At 41.6% G+C, this 19,491-nt stretch overlaps 1 protein-coding gene across 2 annotated transcripts in view; it reads right to left on the reverse strand.

The window, feature by feature from the left end:
• Positions 1 to 19,491, reverse strand: part of LOC308123643 (RAS guanyl-releasing protein 2-like) — a 55,693-nt gene that overhangs the window by 28,371 nt on the left and 7,831 nt on the right. For both annotated transcript variants that reach the window (XM_080486226.1, XM_080486227.1), the window contains exons 2-7: positions 9,751 to 9,864; positions 9,557 to 9,659; positions 9,259 to 9,315; positions 6,762 to 6,893; positions 6,250 to 6,400; positions 5,247 to 5,420 (exon numbers count right to left, since the gene is read on the reverse strand). In XM_080486226.1, coding sequence (XP_080342352.1) covers positions 5,247 to 5,420; positions 6,250 to 6,400; positions 6,762 to 6,893; positions 9,259 to 9,315; positions 9,557 to 9,659; positions 9,751 to 9,820 — 687 coding nt within the window. In that variant the 5' untranslated portion in view covers positions 9,821 to 9,864. The remainder of the gene's footprint in view (positions 1 to 5,246; positions 5,421 to 6,249; positions 6,401 to 6,761; positions 6,894 to 9,258; positions 9,316 to 9,556; positions 9,660 to 9,750; positions 9,865 to 19,491) is intronic.

Below are 19,491 nucleotides of genomic sequence, written 5' to 3' on the forward strand. Positions count from 1 at the left end.
GATGGAGAAAGAGAAAATATGTGGAGTCAGGGTGGAAGTTGGATAAAGTTTTGTCAAAGTGTGAGTCTCTGGCCAAAATCAGTGATGACCACGAGAGACAGGGGCGAAGGTTCGAGATCTACATGAATAACAAACACCTAAGACTCTAGATTGGGAAACTTTCAGAGTGGACATGAAGAATGTGCTCGTGAGCAATAATGTTGTAAACAAGTCTGTGTCAAAGTTGGGCTAACTCTTTGTGAATGGCTCTCTGCAGGGCTCCACACTGCCCTTCAGCCTGCTGGCACCTCACTGGAAATCAATGGGGTTGCAGCTGCGTGGGAGAGCTGCCAGAGGGGATCATTTGATTCGGCTCAAACACCCTTTCCAATCAATCTGCAAAGCAGAGTGGAAGAGCAGCTGTTATTTGCAGAGAATAGCTTTCTTGCATGGGGCGGTCATTGACTCGTGGGAAAGGTTTCACTCGTCAGCACGGTAAAGAAAGTACAACAGTTTAAAAAAATATATATATAAAAATAAACGCGTGTGATCGGGAATCAGTGGTTTATTAAAGCCCCTTTTCACAGAGAACAATGTGCAATGAACCAGAACTGAGCTTTGTGATCGGAAAGAAAGATTCATGTTTGCATTTTTGAATTATAATGCAAGTCTGCATTCCAGTATGGTAACTATTTTCCAGTCAAGAAAAAAAAAGAAGCGAAGTAATGAACATGAGTCATCCGCAGTGTGCTCCCAATAGGTAGCTGAAATGGAACACGGCCGGCGCACCCTGAGGGAAGCTTTAGGAAATGTCAAGTACATTAAGACTACCCCTCTGCGCTGCCTCTGAATGCATTTGAAATTAGCTTGAGTGTAATTTCTGTCCCTGCATGCGCCTCCAACTGTCAGAAGTTGAGGTGTTTTAAATTGGCACAGAATTAATGTGGATGTTTTTCGGGATTGATGAGCTTCCTTATATGTATGCACCACTTTGAGAGTCAGGGTGGTGGGAGCGGTTTGTCGTTATCAAACAGTGGATGAGCCGAATCCCCCGGGTGGGAGGGGAACAAACTGAGAGGGGTTGAACTCAAAACTGTGAGCAGTTTGATTGAGCACTGCTACAGAGAGAGAAACTGAATGTGTTAGCAATACTCATCCATTAATAGAAGCAATAAAAGATCAACAGGTGAGTGTTAGAAACATTAGGTCTTCTTAAACACCTCATAGGCAGCAACAGATGAGAGTGAAAGTAATTTATGGTAATCTTTGCTTTCTTTGAGTTATTTTTATCGTGTCTTTATTACCTTGTGCATTTGCTCCCCCTGTGGCTCCTGCACTCAGAAGCGGCTCTGAGCCAATACTTAATTACAGGTCAGGTCAGGTTTTATAGTAGCAGGTTGGGTTCGGTGCAGAATTGATTCAGAAGTCTGTGCAGGTAACGCGTCACGGTGGCTTATACCCATACCGGATCTATTCATGGCTCTGCTGCACCGATCAATGATAAAGCAAAAAGCTGAATGTATAGTGTGTGATGACAAATACTCAATGTTTTAGTCGTTATTGGTGACCTACTTATTCCTGTTGTTTCATAGTTTATAGTTGCTTTCCATTGACGTGTCATGTGCTGCCAACATGCTTCCGCGGCAAACTTCTTTTCTCTAAATCTCTGCTGCAATAATCAGAGTGAAGAGACAAAAGCTGGTCGTCACAATAGAATCAACAATAAACCGAGCGGTGAGATTAACAGCGGCTTTACATAAGCAAGTAATTGTCTTTATGTGAGGTTTCTGTGTTGCATTGGTTCCTGTGGGCTGATTGAATGTGGCCTGGCTTTGGAGAACAAGAAAACCAAAAGTGGGCTCAAAGATAATGAACCAGGTCAGTTCAGTTTTCAGGGATTGGTTCACTTGATAACACTGCTCTGCAGATTTTCATGATACACATTTTTGTTATTATTATTATTATTATTATTATTATTATTATTATTATTATTATTATGACAGTTAAGGTTGGTGCATAATGTAAAATATAACTAAAACACAATGCAGTGGCTTGTAACTGTTATAAAAAAACTATCCGAATAACCTTCCAAATGAGAGACGAGCTCTCTACCACCCAAACCACAGCCTGGCAAATCCCAGCCGACATAAACCTCAAATCATGGACAACATATGGGAAGTTTGACCATTTAGAGAAATATACCCATATATTATGCATATGGTAGCCTTTATATTGGCATTTTAAAATTATAGTCATGACGACATTAACAACAACAAAAAAAGGTTGGAATGAGCCATTACAAAATCATACCAGTTAAATATTGAAGCATCCAATGTTAACATCTGACCTGCACAGAGATTAATTCAGGTCTTCTAAACATTTTGATATGATGCATAATGGAGAAGTCTTCAAAATCTTTAAAGGAACATTTTTACTAACTGAACATACTTATTATACATATTCCTCGGATGCAGAGGTGCAGCCACATTGCCGCCTTTTCCATCAAGAAGAACCAGGTGATTTTTAAATCACCTGGTTTTAAGTCAGTTTTGTATATTCTTCTTTCCGCCAATGTACTTTGGTGGAAAAAACACATTTACCCAACAACGTTCTAAAGGCTTTTTTTAACTTCTTCAATTCGTTGAGTTGCTGGTGGAGGCTCCGCGGGTTTCCCCCATTAAATGGTTATTTTTCAAAATAATGGATTCCTATGTACCCCTTTTATGGAGATGTGGCTTGATGTTCTTATTAATCAGGAGTGTGTTTGCATTGCTAGTTTGTACCTGCAGGGGTCTGTGATCTTTGGTAAATGCTACTGCCAGAATGATAACAAGGCCACAGAGAGGAAGCTAATAATGTGATGTTTCACAGATCCTGGGCTGTGCATATTATCCAGCTTCACCTCTTTACCTTAAAATGTCAGCGTGCTAAAATGTGTTAATTAGAATTGAATACAAGGTGAGGTTGCGCCCAGTGGGAGTGGGCGACCTGAAGCACGGTGGCTCGGAGAGGAAAGTCAGGAGATTAGCGCAGTTATTAAAACAGAAACTGAAAATCTGCATCAAATGTCACAACAATCCATCAAGGAGCCGGGCAGATATTCCAGTCAAAAGCACGAAGGTCATTGTTTTGCCACCAGTACAAATGCCACAGAGGCAATTTTAAATTCTCCCGGAGTAGAAAAAAAGTTGCGGCCTGACTAGTCAACCAACGCGGCTCTGCAATGATGGCATTCTGGGGGGGTGGGGGGGGGGGCGGCAATAAGAGATTATCCTCATTCTTTCTGCAGAACTGCTCACTATCAGCATCAGTCCTCACCTCCACAGCGTCACAGCAACATGAAACACTGGAACGAAAACAAGTGCTGCGCATCAATGAGTGTGAAACAGTCAGGGGGGCTGTGCTGAGGAGTGGGGGGGGATCACAGACAGATCGGAGCGAGAAAACCTGCTGCTGAATAAATAACAATGTGTGTATTCTGAATGAAAAGATTAACAAAGAACGCGGCAAGTCCAAAGTATGCTTGCAATCAGTAATGAGGAAGCTTTCAGCTGCTCGCTGTTAAGATGAAAAAAGAAATCCTTCCTCTGGCTCTCTCCAGCTGACTGAAGCTCCCGCTCCGCTGTGGAGACGAGTGAAGGAAAAACTCCGACCATCTGGCACACTGAAGCAAATGATAACATCAAGCTGAAAGCAAATCAATTACTGTGAAGCCCAGGATGCCGTTTAAAGGGATGTTTTTGTAGTGGAGGCATGACAGTCTCCAGACAGATGCTCCGGGAGCCTTATAAGGCGGCGAGCTGGCAGCGTTGTGGAGGAATTTGTGGAAGATGAGGTTGTGATAAGGATTAGACGCACGCAGACCGACAGAAAAACTGAGTTTGGATTAACTTTTACAAAGTAACAAGTTACTGACTTTAATAAGTTTGGACCTGATTACTAGTAACGCAGCTGTAGAGCTGCTGTCTGTTAGCTTTAGCATTAGCAAGATCGAATGTCTGACAACGGCTTTTTTTTTTTAAGGAAATATTACATTTTTGGAAAAATCATGCTATAAATGACAGGAGTCTTCAATGTAAGTTGACGGTGGAATAAAATTCACTCATCTACTTTGCACACTGTTACATCATGAGATGGCGGCCATATTGGATTGCATAGCTTGATCGTATATACGTACGCTATCTTGTCAAAAGTAGTAGATTAAATATGATGTTGATTCACAATTTGCAGCTATTACAGCTTCAACTCTTAGGAAGGCTTTCCACAAAGTTTAGGAGTGTGTTTATGGGAATTTGCCGCCGTTCTTCCAGAAGAGTGAACTGTGTGTTCTGGAGTGCAGTCACGTTGGAACAGGAATGGGCCATCTCCGAACCGTTCCCACAAAGTGAGGAACATGAAATTGTCCAAAATGATTCCCGGAATTATTTTTCATAGCCGAGTTTCTTGGCTGGGCTTACTGCACAGGTGTCATCCAATCACTGTACAACCCTGGAATTCACTGAGCTCCTGAGAGCGACACATTCTTCTACGTAGACCTGGGATTGGGAGTTTGCATGTTTGAATCCCAGCAGAGTGTGTCCCTGAGCATGGCCCTTGACCCCCGCCAGTTCCCCGGAGCGTCATCATGTGTCCACCACGTCCTTGTAATATGATGGGTTAATGCAGAAAAATGGAGTTTCCCAAAGAGGAATAATAAAGTAGGATTAGTTAGTTAATTAGTTAGTTAGTTAGTTTCTGTCTCACAAGTTCATGTTGCCTCCTTCAAGAGGTCAAACTCACAAACCCACTAAAACCTCAGTAGTTGTAATTGCATTAGTATTTTTTTCATACTACTGATAACTGACTGATGCGTTGCTTTCTATGTCCACGAAGTGGTGAAGTTTCTCATCTACTACTAAATATTAACTGATGATTTTGCACAGCCGTGGAAATAAGTGTAGTTTATTATAGTAGGTGAATATAGGACTGTTGTAATTTGATTGAGGTTTTAGTTGAAGAGCTAGGATCTCGATTCAGTTTGATGTGACGTGTGTATCTGCAATGAGGATGTAAAATCACACTGTGGTCTCATTCATGTGTCTCCGTGGCTGGATATGCAACTGCTTCAACTGGTCAAATGCACACCACACACACTCGTAGAAACAACCTGTGAATGATACTAACACTGTATCATCACTCGACTGAGTGTGTTTGTGCAATTCGTTAAAGTTTCACCGTGGCTGTAGAGTTTTCTGTGACGCAGGTCTGAGAAGTGCCAGCGGACCGACCTGTGCCACTCTGATGAAGTGGGAGATGACGGCGGCTCGCTGCGGGGCGGTGGGCTTGCTGAGCACCATGAGCTGGATCCACTGGGAGACGCTGTTGAAGAGCGTGATGAAGCGCTCCAGGATGGGGTTGTCCACCGTGCAGCCGTGCATCACGAAGCTGTGATAGTCCTGGAACTGAGCAGAGAGGGGCATTTAAACCTACTGTAATTATTATCACACCTACTAAAATATAATGAATCATTTTACTCATAGTGAGATATACAAAAAAATAATAATTGGACAGGTTTTTGAAGGAATGATTTTGATTTCCTGACAAATCTTGTAAATGGTCTGCAACTGTCACAGCTGTCCGTTTTTGTTTGGGAAAAACTAGGAACATGTTATGGTTATAGCTTATTGTTCTCTGCGCTTGCGCTTATGTGTGTGGTTTCATTTCAAAAACAAACAAACAGCACTACTCGAGGCTTTGCATGCTAATTACATCTATTTCACAATTTCTGTCATTATTCAATGTAAACGGACATCGTTTTCAAAACGTTGCCGTGTAAACGGGAAAACTTTCTGAAATATAAACTCAAAAACAATGCATTTTTATTTGAAACTTGGCCTCAGTTGTGCACAAAGCATGCACATACTTTTGGTTGTTATAAGATTTATTTGCTGCAAATCAAAATACATGAAAGTTTAGTTTTTTTTATTCCATAAGTAATACATAGCTAAGACTTGCCTCAATGACTTTCTCTTCCTTTTTGGTCAATCCTCTAACCACACTTTCCCTGCCGGCATTACCATACTGGAATAAGATGATATAAGATGAACAAATGCAGGCTTTGTCTCTGCTTCCCAAAATAAAGCTCGAAGACAAGAAGGTTTTTAAATGACAGATATGGCCAGTCCCCACTGAAAAGTCGATTTTCACTCCTATTTCTATGAAGTACCATGAACTTGAAGCATGTAAGTGAAAGTGGTGAGGTGAAACACCCCTCTGGACTGGCAGACTGACCAGGATCTTGCAGAAGGACTTGTACTCCAGGTAGGTAAGGTGCTCGGCCAGCTCGCAGGAGTCCAGGTGGTCGAACAGCAAAGACATTTTCCTCTTCTTGGACACGGACGGAACCCGCTGAGTAACCTGCCGCTTCCATTTATAGGATGGCCTGAGAGGGCGAGAAAGCAGTTTCCTCTTCATACGACTCATAAAAGATTATACAAGGAACTGAGAAGGGCATTGACAGTCTGATATCAAAGAAAGAAACATCATTACATAAAGTCCCACAATTCCTGCCAAGCCCATAATAAGAAGGTTATCCTTCTTTGACCGATGCTCAGCTCGACAAAGGCCTCCTCTGATGGGGCACTAAAGGGAACTTTAAGTCCCACTGAAGTGGATTTTATGGAAAAAGAATGAGTCGGTGACCCCGCATAGCACAGCAGCAGCCAATAGAAGGCAGAGCTGAGACAAACGGAGGTAGACGGAGGCATTCAGTCACGCTGTCAACAGCACAACTCTCCACTCACACACTGTCTAGGTCAATGAGCTGACTCTGCCGCTCGTTGCCCTCCGTGGTCAGGAGGTCTTTATAGTCTTTGATCTGGTCCACCAGCTCCGGGTTCAGATTGAACTCTGCAGGAAACTCAGAAATCCAGTACCTGGAAGAGACAACAAAGGGAGACTCAGAGAGAGAGAGGCGACAGATAAAGGGAGGTAAAGTTGTTTACAGGCGACACGATTCCAAACACTACATATTTCATTAAGCTATTTTATATCAGCTTGAATTTTCTTCTGCGAATAACGACTAACGTGTGTCAAACATGCGACGCACGCAACAGAACGGACTGCTTGTCTTCTTTTATCCACTGGGAATCGCACTGTTTCATGTTGGATCACCTAAAATTATCCACATTTTGCTCCAAATAAAGTAAAATAGGGTTTAAAGGGGATTGCTGTTTTCAAATAAACAGCTCTAGGAGAACAACTATCTTCACCGTACATCGATAATCTGTGGAAAAATACGAGTAAAAGTCTGCAGGGTATTCCAGAAAGGAGGTTCAACAAACTGGGCCTCTCCCGAAACTCTGAGTCAACTTACTCTGAGACAGTAAACTCGGAGTTTCCAGTTCCAGAACTGCTGATCTGAATTAGTTCAGTCAACTCCGAGCATGTGAACCTTGAGTTGTGTGTGAGGACAACCACAATAAAAAGCCAGTTATTTTGCTGTAAAAGTCCCAGCGCTGCAGCTGCAGAGGATACAGAGACGGACTGGGAGAATGTAGCTGCCAGTCAAAGCATTAGTTTGAATGCATTACTCCGTTGACTTCACATTTAATCGTAGCCTACTTCAGATCACAGCATACAGGGAGAAATAATAAATAGGTGTAAAACGTCAATTTCATTTTGGTGCAATCCAATGGGAAAAAGGTGACGAGGAAGCAGCAAAAAATGAAATACAAAACCAAAATTCAGAATGGAAAGGCCTGTCTGCATATATGCAAGGATTGCACCCCACTTTGATTTAACATTTTTGTATTTAAATTGATGTAGGCTATTAAAATTAATTAAGTATCTACTTGAAGTACTGTTGTAATTTAAACGTCTAACAAAATGTTGTGGATGAGAGAAGTCATTTGAAAAGTGACGATGTGTACATCAACACTCAATATAATAGTAAAATTATTACACATACAGATTAAATGACATGAAATGATTCCACCAGATTATGATCTTGTAATTTTCACAGGCATCACAGTTCAAGTTTTAGGTCTTTTAGGCAAAAAAAAATATATATATATATCTATTCGGGGCCAGAAGATTCTCATCTCAAACGATTTCTGACTCGATGTTGATCGGGTTTGGAAAGAACAGACAATCCATTTCTGGTCGCTGCTTCAGGTGGGAGGAGAGAGGTAGAAACTCGGAGTATGTTCACACACTCTGTTACTATGGAGACTTTTAAACGTTTAAATCAGCTCACTTTCTGGAAAGTTTCCCCTCATCTCAGCATTAATATACTCTGAGTTTTCAGACCCGCTTTCTGGAATACCCCTTTAAAAACATGTCAAACATAATATAATCACAACGCAACTGAAAAAACAGCATTAGTCAGACATCTTTGTTGGCCTGATACTTTGTTTGCAACCTCACATTTTCAGTTTTCATTGGCTCTGAGAGCCGTTGTCGTGCAAACGGACACCCAAAATGCAACGAAGGTTTTGCATTTTGACTTGAAAAGCAGGGCCTTATAAGTGATATTGAGTTTTGGAAGCATGCAAGCTGAAGGCTGCATTAGTCCTGTGTTTTGGGAAACAAAGACTTTACACTTTTTTCTTAAGAAAAACCTACAACATTTTTAAACATTTTGTTGCTGCGCTGAACCTAAAATGTTGGAAATGTCTGCTCTTCTTCCAAATGAGATCCAATGTGGCTCCGGAAATCAACTTCAAATGAAATGAATGGAGATGTAAAAATAGAAAAGAATGCGGGGAAAAAAATTAGAAACAAAATAAAAAAGAGTGAGTAAAACAGTGTAAAATATCCTGAACTAAAAGTTCGACAGAGTACACAGTTATTAGAATTATTGTCTTTCCATCTGTTTTTCACACATTGCGACAGTGTTCTCCCGTCTTCGTCAGAAAATGTCCTCTGATGTTGGTCGATGACGTGTCTTTATATCAGCTGGGGTTACGGACACGTGAGCGACCTGTCACTTTTGACAACGCCCTCTACTGTCCGTCGCCAATCATCCACACTGAAGAGGACCGCCACAAGCTTTGGACATCTTGGACATAAGGAGATAAGGAAGCGAGGCCTGAGGACGATGAACCGGGACGAGAAAGCCTACGTGCTGTCCCACGCCTGACAGACAGCAGGGGGCGTGACCGATCTGACCAATACTGGAGAACGCAACATGTCAAAAACGGATGTTGCAAACAAAGTCTGAACAGAAGAAAAGAGAACACTTCTAAATGAACCAAAAACATAATGAACCTAATTGAACTAGAATAACGCAGCTATTACTTGACGAGGTGGCATATTCTTGTCCGGCGCTCTGCGGTGCAGCTCTCGTCCTGAGATCTGATCCACGAGTCAAGGTGCAACCTGGCAGCAAGTCTTTGTCCAAATGTTTAGTTTTCTGATCAGCACTATGACCACCTCAACAGAAACAGAGTATAAACATAAATAACTTCTTACTGGACGATGGAAAAAAAAAAAAAAAGCAAGATCTGACTTTAATTGTAATCCTCTGTGTTGTTTGGGTAAATAATCACTCAAACCCTCAAAGAACAAGCGATTCCTTGACTGATTGTAAGGATACTTAAGCACCAGCTTCTTCGCCATTTCTGTTGAAGCGATGTACCAAGGGTGCATCATTAGGAACATGCGGACCAAGGCGGTATCCTTCAAAGTGCCCTTTTCATCTGTAAAGAAAGAAAACGTGGAGTCACTCATCACCGGGAAGATTTCAGTTAAATATACATGAGAAAGAAGCGACGCTTTGAAAAGACCCACCGAAGGCTTGGATGCACGCTTCCACCAGCTCGTCCACCGTGGCCGACTGCTCTGACAATATAGACTCCATCGTAGCGGTTTATTCCCCTCTGTATGGTTGGATTGCGCCTCTCACTGAAAACACGAAAGAGAAAAGATCAAAAAGGGAGTAAAGCTAAGCTAAGAGAGGCGACGGGTTTGCGGTGAACCGTAACGGACTGTTTGCTCTGCCTGTAATGCTGTGGAGCTGTTTCCTACAGATCTGTCTGTCACTGTCACCCACTGCTTGCACGACGGCTCAGTTTGACCCCCCCCCCCCCCCCCCCCCCGAAAAAAATAAACAGAGACGACAGGATGAGATGGAAAGCGTTCCACTTCAAGAAGCACATGGCAGCATCTCCAATACCTCAGCTCGGGTCTCAGCGTTGTTAAGAAATCTGTTAAAAATCGATCTTTTCTTTCAAACTTTTACAACTTGCTTGGGGTTTTTTTGGCCTGATTGAAGCCTCTTGCAGGCCGGTTTTGGCTCACGGGCCTTACGTTTGACACCCCTGGATTAACTATTTCGTTGGACTCTTTAATGAGCAAGGCCCATTTTAGCAATGCTTCACACTCATGGTGCAAAACAACAACTTCCATTCAGTTAAATTCATTTGCACCCAATCAAGAGATACCGTATCCCAATTTGTGAGGGCAATGCCGCCCTGACCTTTGACCTGTGGCCAACAAACTCGAACCAGCATGTCTACGAGTTAAAGAGACTTTTGAAGAAGTGTGCTCATGGCTTTTAAATGCTATTTCCTCCAAATGAAGTTAAAGTGACCAAGAAGAGACATTAACGTTCATGTTGTACTCACACCTTTGTTCTGGTAATTATATGAGGAAGAAACAAAAACCTTTTAAAGTGAGACAACAGGAGGGTCTCCCGGGAGACAAAACTTGGAGATAAATATCAGCACATGTGACAGTTACAGAGGTCTCATTTCGATTCACTCTTCATAACCATGAACTTTACAGCTAGGCGTGGTAAACACTGGGCACCCCGCCATGTGGCTTTAAAGACAGACTGATAGTAAACCACAGGCCCAATCAGCAGGAAACCACCATTTATCTCTTCTTGACATGCTTGAATATGTCATGTTGTACACAATAATGAAAGGATGAGAAATAAAAGCCAAGTACATCAGGTTTTCTCAGTTTCTGTCTCATCCATTGCACTATTGTTTTTTTAGAGCCAGAAAAAGCCGTTGTGACTTTCGATTTCCACTAATCAGCTTTCACACATCTCTATGTGTCTGTGCATTGCTGATGGGTTAATGTGACGCCTGAGTGGCATTATTAGGCTGCAAAGTACTGCAACAAGACACCCGCACTTGTACATCATCGCCTTAATGGCTCCACAATGTTGTGGCTCTGCGAGTGTCAGAAGGGTTGTGATGAGTATGTGTACACATCTATTGTTCCTGACACAATGAAGCCTTTCACTGCACTGTCTCTGCCGCAGCACGGTGGGTGGACACACTCGATTACAGGCTTCACGGCGCTGTCTCGCTTCTGCAGGGATGGAGGAGAACGTGAAAAAGGGAGGAGGGGGGGGGGGGGGGGGGGGCTGGTAAAGAGATGGAATTATAATCCCTGAGCTGCGATGTTGATGAGGAAGAAGTGGGATTAATCTTCTAATCTGTGCCTGAGAAGATAAAGTGTAGAGAAGTGACGGGCGACGATCCCAAACGATGCAGCGCTGGTTATAAATAGACATGAAAGTTTGTGGGGTGGGGTGCCGAGGTCACCACAGGAAGTCAGTTCAAGCCAGAGAGCAGCGCCGAGCGCTTAAGCTTCAGAGGAGCCAAACTCCAAAACCTGCGGCAGCTCCCTCAGAATGACACACAGAATGCACGTCTGTCAATGCAACATGTGGAAATAAGTAGATGAATCCTTCTACGTTCATCTTTGTGAAACATTATCAAGCAAACAAGACATGAAACTGATTCTCTGACCGTATTTTTACAATTGAAATTAATGAATAAAGCAACGTGCTTTGTGACGGAAGCAGCCTAGAAGGTGGATGGATAATAATGTTGTAAACTTTCTGTCTATCTAACTATCTTTGTCCAAGAATCACTTTTCACAGACCCCAGCACACAACACAACCAGTTAATTCTATGTGGCATTTACCTGATAATGTTGAATATAATGAAAATACCAGAATTTCCTGAAGATGTACCAACTGCAGCATACGATTGTATAAAATCTCATTTGCACACTAAGAAAACAGATGCAACCACTTTGCAGGGCATGAATAGAACAGGACCGTCCATCTTATGAGAGCCATTATTAATAGAGACTCATCAAGATCAGACAGCATGATTAACACTTCTTCATTCTGACAGCTCAGATGAGAACCTCCTGGTTTTTGTTTTCCTGCAGGGGCATTACTGTATTTACCCTGATTGTAAATAAGAGGGGGAGCTGTTTGTTGGTGCCACCTGTGTCTGGTTTTTAACTGCAGTCTAAGCTGGAGCACAGGCTGTGGCTGCTCTGATTATGGTGATACCATCTGACTAGTCCACGTTTGTACACCATTCATCATCTCCGCTGACAGGGGCACTTGGATTCAACCCGGAGAGCAATTCTGTCTGCGGCTTTCTCCGAGACGGATTTATCCGCTCCTGCCTTTTTATCCTTTCTCGGAGTATTTTCCCCCTCCGCGTTATTTCTGATACTGTTTCTATAGCCGTGAAGCGGCGGATTGATTGTGAAGTAGCGGCACACCGGGAGCGCTTTGGTGTCATCCTTGGTTGCCTGGTGACGGCGGCCCGGGGCCATCGATCAGGCAGATTAGGGGGCGGGATGGGGCACAGCGGGGATAAAGGGAAGCTGACGGGTGCCTGGTCAATCCTGAAGCGGCAGAGCGCCGCTGCTTTACTGGCCAGTGAAAATGTCACATCCTCCTGCTCGACAGCCACATTGGAACTATCATGCTCTTCTCATTTCTGACTTTACAGGCACCAAACTAGAAAAAAAATATTTTGAAGTTGAAGTTTTAAATAGTCTTTTATATGAAGTCCAGCCAGGTGCCTTATTGTTTTGTGGCTCCTGATTTGTGTCAAGATCTGCAGCAATACTAATTAAAGCTGCAAGCAGCGTTGAACCTTTCCTCTCACACCCACGCAGGTTGGAATGTGGTGCATGTTGAGGTTTGGTGCAGGTCAGAGTGCAATGGAAATGTGGGCTAACTATTACATCCAAGTGTCACAAATCCTCCAATTCTGTGGCTCACACCGCGGCAGACAGAGAATGAACCTGCAAACGACCTGTTGTGAGGTTTCTCCGCAGGTAGCCTGTCAGCCTGTCTGCTGCATACAGCACACTACAGGACACGCGTCTGTCTGTCCAAACCTGCTCTTTCCTGTTGCCAGCAGGTGGTGCTATGCCAATGTATGGATATTGGCTTATGGATTTGATCAAGGGAGGTTTTTGATCAAACATAAACATTTTTGGGGCCCATTGCAGCATGTTGAGCAGAGTTACACATCACTTCCTGTTCATGGCGAACAATCAGAGTTTCAGCAAGCTGTCATAGCCACGCCCGTTGACTTTTGCGGAAGAATTTTGACCATAGATATTAAAATGGTTCGCCATTTCTGACGTGTGTGTACATTTTCACAGAGGTTTGAACACGTTTAGGCCGTCACAAATCCAGCAGTACGTGCAGTACCAGAAGAAAGTAAAATAATAATAATAATAATAATAATAATCATAATCATAATCATAATAATCTCATAACAATCATTTAAAAAATCATTTCTGCTCATATCCTAATGATTAAGCTGCTGGATGCTCACTATTAAAGCCAAGGCATGATTTACTAAGATCCTGCAGAGTGAGTGTGAGATTACACACAATTATATCTTGTTTTCACTTTGTGTACATTCTGCGGGTGAATTACTGAGAAATGTAACACCATGATATCCCATGCACTCGACCCGGTTTCCACAAGAGCAATCTAATTGAAACTGAATTGCTTCTGAGTTAATTTGCTTGTGTTCACCATGAAGTGATTGAATGCAGCTATAATGAGGAGACGGACACGTTGGTGGAGGAAGAAATTAAGTTCATTAAAGTTATTAAATCAGATAGAGCAAAAAAAAAAAAAAAAGAAGGTAAATCCCATTATGCGTTGCTCATGAATCTCTTAGAATAAACATGAAGTATTCTACACCAACACAGTTCGTATTTATGAAGTTAAATGTGTTAAATGGATAGTGTGTGTGTGTAAAGTGCAAAACTTCAATAAGTCATTTTGTTGGTATTACAATTATACAATAGCAGCGATGATGACGTGTTCATTTATACATGTATGTCCAAGACCTGACATCAAACCACAAGTAGAAAAATCAACATGGGTTGTTCATCACTTGCTCTGTAAAACAGGCAACACATTGAAAATCTCTCTTCTCATTGGATTTGGTGACTGTCAAGTGATCATTGCTCAACATTTGTTGCATTTTCATAGTTCAAATTCATCATTTTTCAAAATGTGTCGCAAATAAGTGAAACGAAAAAAGCAAATGTGAGCAAAGCGAGCCGTTAAGACCTATTTCAACAATATAAACTGGTTAAAATCACAAGGTGTGTCTTCTGCTAATAAAGAATATGACTCAAACACTAATACTTTCATTTCAAATAGATTTATAATAGAAATATAGGTTTTTGTAAAATTTTTCAGCTTTTTGCTTGAAAAAAAAGGATATGAAACAAAAGCATTTGTACATTTGCAAAAAATGCTCATGCTTTGTTCCTGCTGACATATTTGAGTGAGCTTAAATTTAAAAAATAAATTATTAAGAGTAGATTTCACTGTTTTTTGACCGTGGCGGTTACCAACAGTTCACTAACTCTGGAATTATTAGTTGAATAGAAAACAATTGTATATTATAAAACAATAGGAATTATTCATCCTACTCATCATCGTTTTGTGTGGGGTTTGCATGTTCTACCTAATTAAATATCTTAGCCTTGATGAGATAATATCACCACTAAAACAAGTGTTTATATCGTACAAGCAAAAACACTCAAAACTTTGTTTTGCCATGTTGCAAATATTTTGAGCTTTTTAATTGATGTGAATTAAACTGGGAGTTAAAACTAAATAAACCCTGCGTTCTTTTCTTGTCTAAAAGCTATGCGAACGCGCCAAATCCAGCTTTTCACACGGCATGAAAAGCAAACTGAGGCTATAAATCTTCACGGCTTTTTCCTGTCCCGACATTGACACCAGAGCACTGATTGATGATGAGACATCGGCGCACAAGCAGATAATGATATTCATCCCGCTATTGACGTCTCCATAATGGGCTCATTTCTATGCTTGTAAATACCCCGATGCTAATGCGCAGTCTCCCTGCAGCCATTGATTTCGCTCCCATCCTCTCTACCTGGCATTTAGGGAAAAGCATGTTTTGTTTTGTTTTCATGGATAATGGTCATGAGCCAAAAGATATATAATTGTATTGTTTTCCTTGTGCCTGACACACCTTTATTTGGTTTGTGGTCTGCTTACAGTTTTGTTTTGTTTTCACCACATTTCCTTGAGAAGTCGTCAGTTCGCTGGTGATTTTACTACTTGAGGGAGCGAATGGATCAACAGTTTTGGAAAAGCCTCAGCTGATGTTTACTAATGACTTGGTTAATCCTCCTGACCTTTTCCTCCGGCCACCACCGGCACACTGACGGGGGCGGAGCCATACAAATGGGGTCATCTCCAACTCTGGATGAATTATAATTACCCTCATTCTCACTGGCCTCAGCTATAAGCACACTGCCTGATAAATAGAATGATTATACTTGCTTAACAACAGCATGTTTGGATTGTAATGGATATGAGGTTGCCCACTGATTTCAGCATGTCATTTTTAGTATTTTTCATGAAAGCACCTTCGATGGTCCTATTAAAACTTTTAAATATACCAATGTTGATTAGATAGCAGGTAATAGATTTACACCTGTCAAACCTTGGATTCATCCAAGTTAATGCCTAAATAGATTCTACAATATTAGGTGATATTAAAAGAGTCAGTACCTTTGTTCAAGATATGTCAAATATAATTCATGAGGACTTGCCTAACCGTACTGACAGTGAAATTAAATAATAATCCCTTCAGACTAAATGAGTATAGCACATGGTTCAAAGAGGTTGTATCCATTCTCATGCTAATACTGACCAGGCTCTACTTCGCTACATCTTATGCATAGTTTCGTTCCAGCATCTCTTATCCACATCACCTCCTTTATAATCCATGCCTGCCTTTTAACCTCACTTCTCGGGTTACCCCTTTGTCCTGCTGCCCGAGTGTTGGATTACTACCAAGCTTTGGCTTTGCGCTCTGAATAAACCGTCTGAATCCTTTTCTGAACTTGAGTCGTGCGTTCGCTCTTCATGGGACAATGTGTATGAATAAGAGGAGATGATCTGACCAGCCTATTTGGTCTCGGTCAAAACTCGCTCAAACACTCAGGCTTGCCCATCTTTCTGATTCTGACACTTTGGAATGAAATGATCGGTTGCTGCCAAATATATCACATAAACTGAAAGGTGTCATGGTGAAGAGATGATCAGTGTTATTCACTCCACCTGTCAGTGGTCATTGTGTGTCTATGTATATTCTCATTTGTCAATGTAAGAGGCGTCGCAATCTCTTATGTGTTATATGTGTCATATGTGTTATATGACCAGGTCCAGTTGCATTGATAAGTGATCATAACATCATAGATGATTGGTGGAAAGTGCTGACAAGGAACCATTGTTGAAGGTTTTGTAATGAAAGTGAATAAATTGGTCATTTATAAGGATCTGAACAATGCGACCTTGTAAAGAAGGAGTACAAGTGGAAATACCAGTACTTCACACACTTCAGAACAGGAACGTGGCCTTCTAATCTCAAGGTTGGTGGGTTAATCCCCCTCGATTAACCCACCAACCTTGATATTAGAAGGCCGCCTGGAGCTCGGCAGGTTAAAGTTCATGTCAGTGAGACTTTAACACATAAAACCAACCTGACTGACGAGATTCGAGGTCTGCAACATGATTTTTTTTTTCCATCAAATCAAATGTTAACATGGTAAGCCTCTTCATTACACAGTGCGTGAAGTTGTATATTTCTACCATTTCTAGAAAACCTGTGTCTCATGTTGCATCAACTGCCTTATGTTGTATTGAAGTTGCAGTAGTAAAATTTTAAAATGTTTTCAACAGTTTCAAGCATTTTGACTCTTTTTAGCTTTTCTGTTTCTTTTATTTAGTTTTTTTTGTTGTCTTAGTTTAAGCTGTTTTATGAATCTAAACTGTTTAACCCTTTTTAGCTGTTTTTCCTTTTAATCAAGCCGTTTCTATCCATTTCAGTCATTTCAGATGTTTTTCCTGGATTCTTTTTGCTTGTTTTTTTCATTTTATATTAATTGTGCAATCCTGTGTTTACCTATTTCACCTTTTTTATGTGTAACCCTTTTAAACTAAGATAACAGCCATAACAAACCTGAATCTGGTGTGTAAATAAAAGAAAAGTAAGATACAATTTAGTCTTCAGGGAGCTGCTACAGAGATGCTGAAGAGCCACGTTTGGACTGGGAAATTCTATGTACCTGCTCTTTGAGCAGGATGCTAAACTGCTAATCAGCTTTCAAATTGAATTAGATTGTTGTATGACTGGAAATCTGTGGGATCAATTATAAGAATCCGCTGTTATGTTTCCCAGTTTGAAACCACTGAATATCTTAACAGGTATTGGGTAGTTTGTTTTTGACAAATCGAGCAGAACTTATATATAAAGTGATTCCCCATGAGAAGAGGCTGGTAGTATTCAAGTTGTGGCCATGAGTAAAAACAATATAATAATTTAGACCTTACGCTTGGTTTTCTTTATAAAAACAAAAAAAAGCAAAACATTTCCCGTTCACCACATTTCTTTCAGTGACAGACTGTGTGTTTTTCCCCTTATCTCTATCCTGTTCACTGTTTTTATTCAACTTTCCATTTTCCCACAGTTCACTTTACTCCTGAGTATAATTTGAGCTGTCAATGGGTTTTTCCTTTAATCGTGTGCCAAAGCCAGAAAGTAGAAGTAGATTCAGAATAACAAACACAACCCGGTGAAGCTTTTAAAACTCAACAAATAGTTTATAACTTCAAATGCTGCATGAAGCAAATACAAAAACTTCAAATGCCTATCTGATGATGTTTCTCAAAGTGGGAATAAGTTATGGTGACAGAAGTTGAAGGACTTTGAAGCAACTCATAGTAGATATGCAGATCAGATACAAGACTATATATTTATTCCTGAGAATGTAGAATTGACTGTGAAATGTTATGCGACCATCTTTCTGATCAAACTTCTAATTTATAGACACCGAATTGTCAGATTTTTCAACACATTTAGGAGTACATCTTTCAAAGGCTTCTAAGCGAAGTCAGCAAAACAACTTCTTCAACTAGCAAACTTCTATTTACATCTTAAAATAATCTTTGCAAGCAAAGTTTCATGTCCCACCACTTCGGGAACAGTTTGTCCTTTTAGTTCATCACAGTTAAAAATATTTCCAGTCAACGCAGTTCCTTAAATAAACTGACAAAGCAATGCTTTTTGACAAGAGAGAATAAATCAGGGGTTTTAAAAGTGTGGCTCTCCAAACTGTTACAACATAAACATACCGCCTCAGTTGGTAGAGCATGAGACTCGCACTCTCAAGGTAGTGGGTTCATGTCCCATGCCGGGCGCCACCTTCCCGTGGGCTCACCACCCGCAGGAAAGGTTCTTAATCGGTGCAATGTGATCTGTGTGACGGTGCTCAGACTGCCACCCCCGCGAAATGGCTAAGTGGGAGAAAATGGATGGATGGGTTTTATCTAGGGATGCATCAATACCACTTTTTTAAAGTATGAGTGCTAACCAGTACCAATAAGAGCACTTATTATTATGAGTACGTAACACAGTCTTGTGCAACGCAGAAGGAAGTGTGTGGCATCTACCTGCGTACTACCCCATGTGTACTGTAGACCGAGCTCGCTGTTTTTTAATGTATCAGTCATACTTTAATCATATTCAGCATGTAGCATCCCTAGTGTGGGAGCCCTGACAGTCTTTAGCATGTAGCATGTAGCATGTAGCGTTTAGCACGACTCGCAGTTACGTGCTGAGAAGTTAAACTAATGAGCGACATCAGGCTAACTCTAGTTGTACCCTCCTGTTGTCATAACTTCTTCGTAAAATTAAAAGGAGAAAAGAAAATCAGGCAGAAGAGCCCCAACAAAAACACTGACCTCATCTTTAAATGAATCTGGGAGTTTTGACAAAAGATGACAAAGGGAGTGGGATGAATTCTCATTATTCTGTCCTTCACAGATGGTAAACACATAGACACCCCCCCCCCCCCCCTTTCTTTTTTACATTAGACTCCCGCCTTGTCTGCTGCCCGACACCCCTTCATTTGTTGCAGGAAGTTGTAGCTCAGGTGCTGCATGATGGGACAGATATAGTTCTCCCGAGGGTGGGGGTGGGATGGGGTGGTGGTGTGTGGGGTGGGGTGGGGGCTGGTGGCAGGCTCTATTTACAGGCTGCGGGGGCACTGTGAGCAGGAAGGGTAACGTTTCCTTTTCCTTGGACACGCAGAATGCCACATCGGCGGGGGGGCACCGGCTGCAAACTGAGATTAGCGGCTACGGTTGCTCCTCGGGGAGGGAGGGAGGATGGTAGATAAAGAGACTGG

Source organism: Lipophrys pholis, assembly GCF_963383615.2.
Source record: "Lipophrys pholis genome assembly, chromosome: 18".
Lineage (NCBI taxonomy): Eukaryota > Metazoa > Chordata > Actinopteri > Blenniiformes > Blenniidae > Lipophrys > Lipophrys pholis.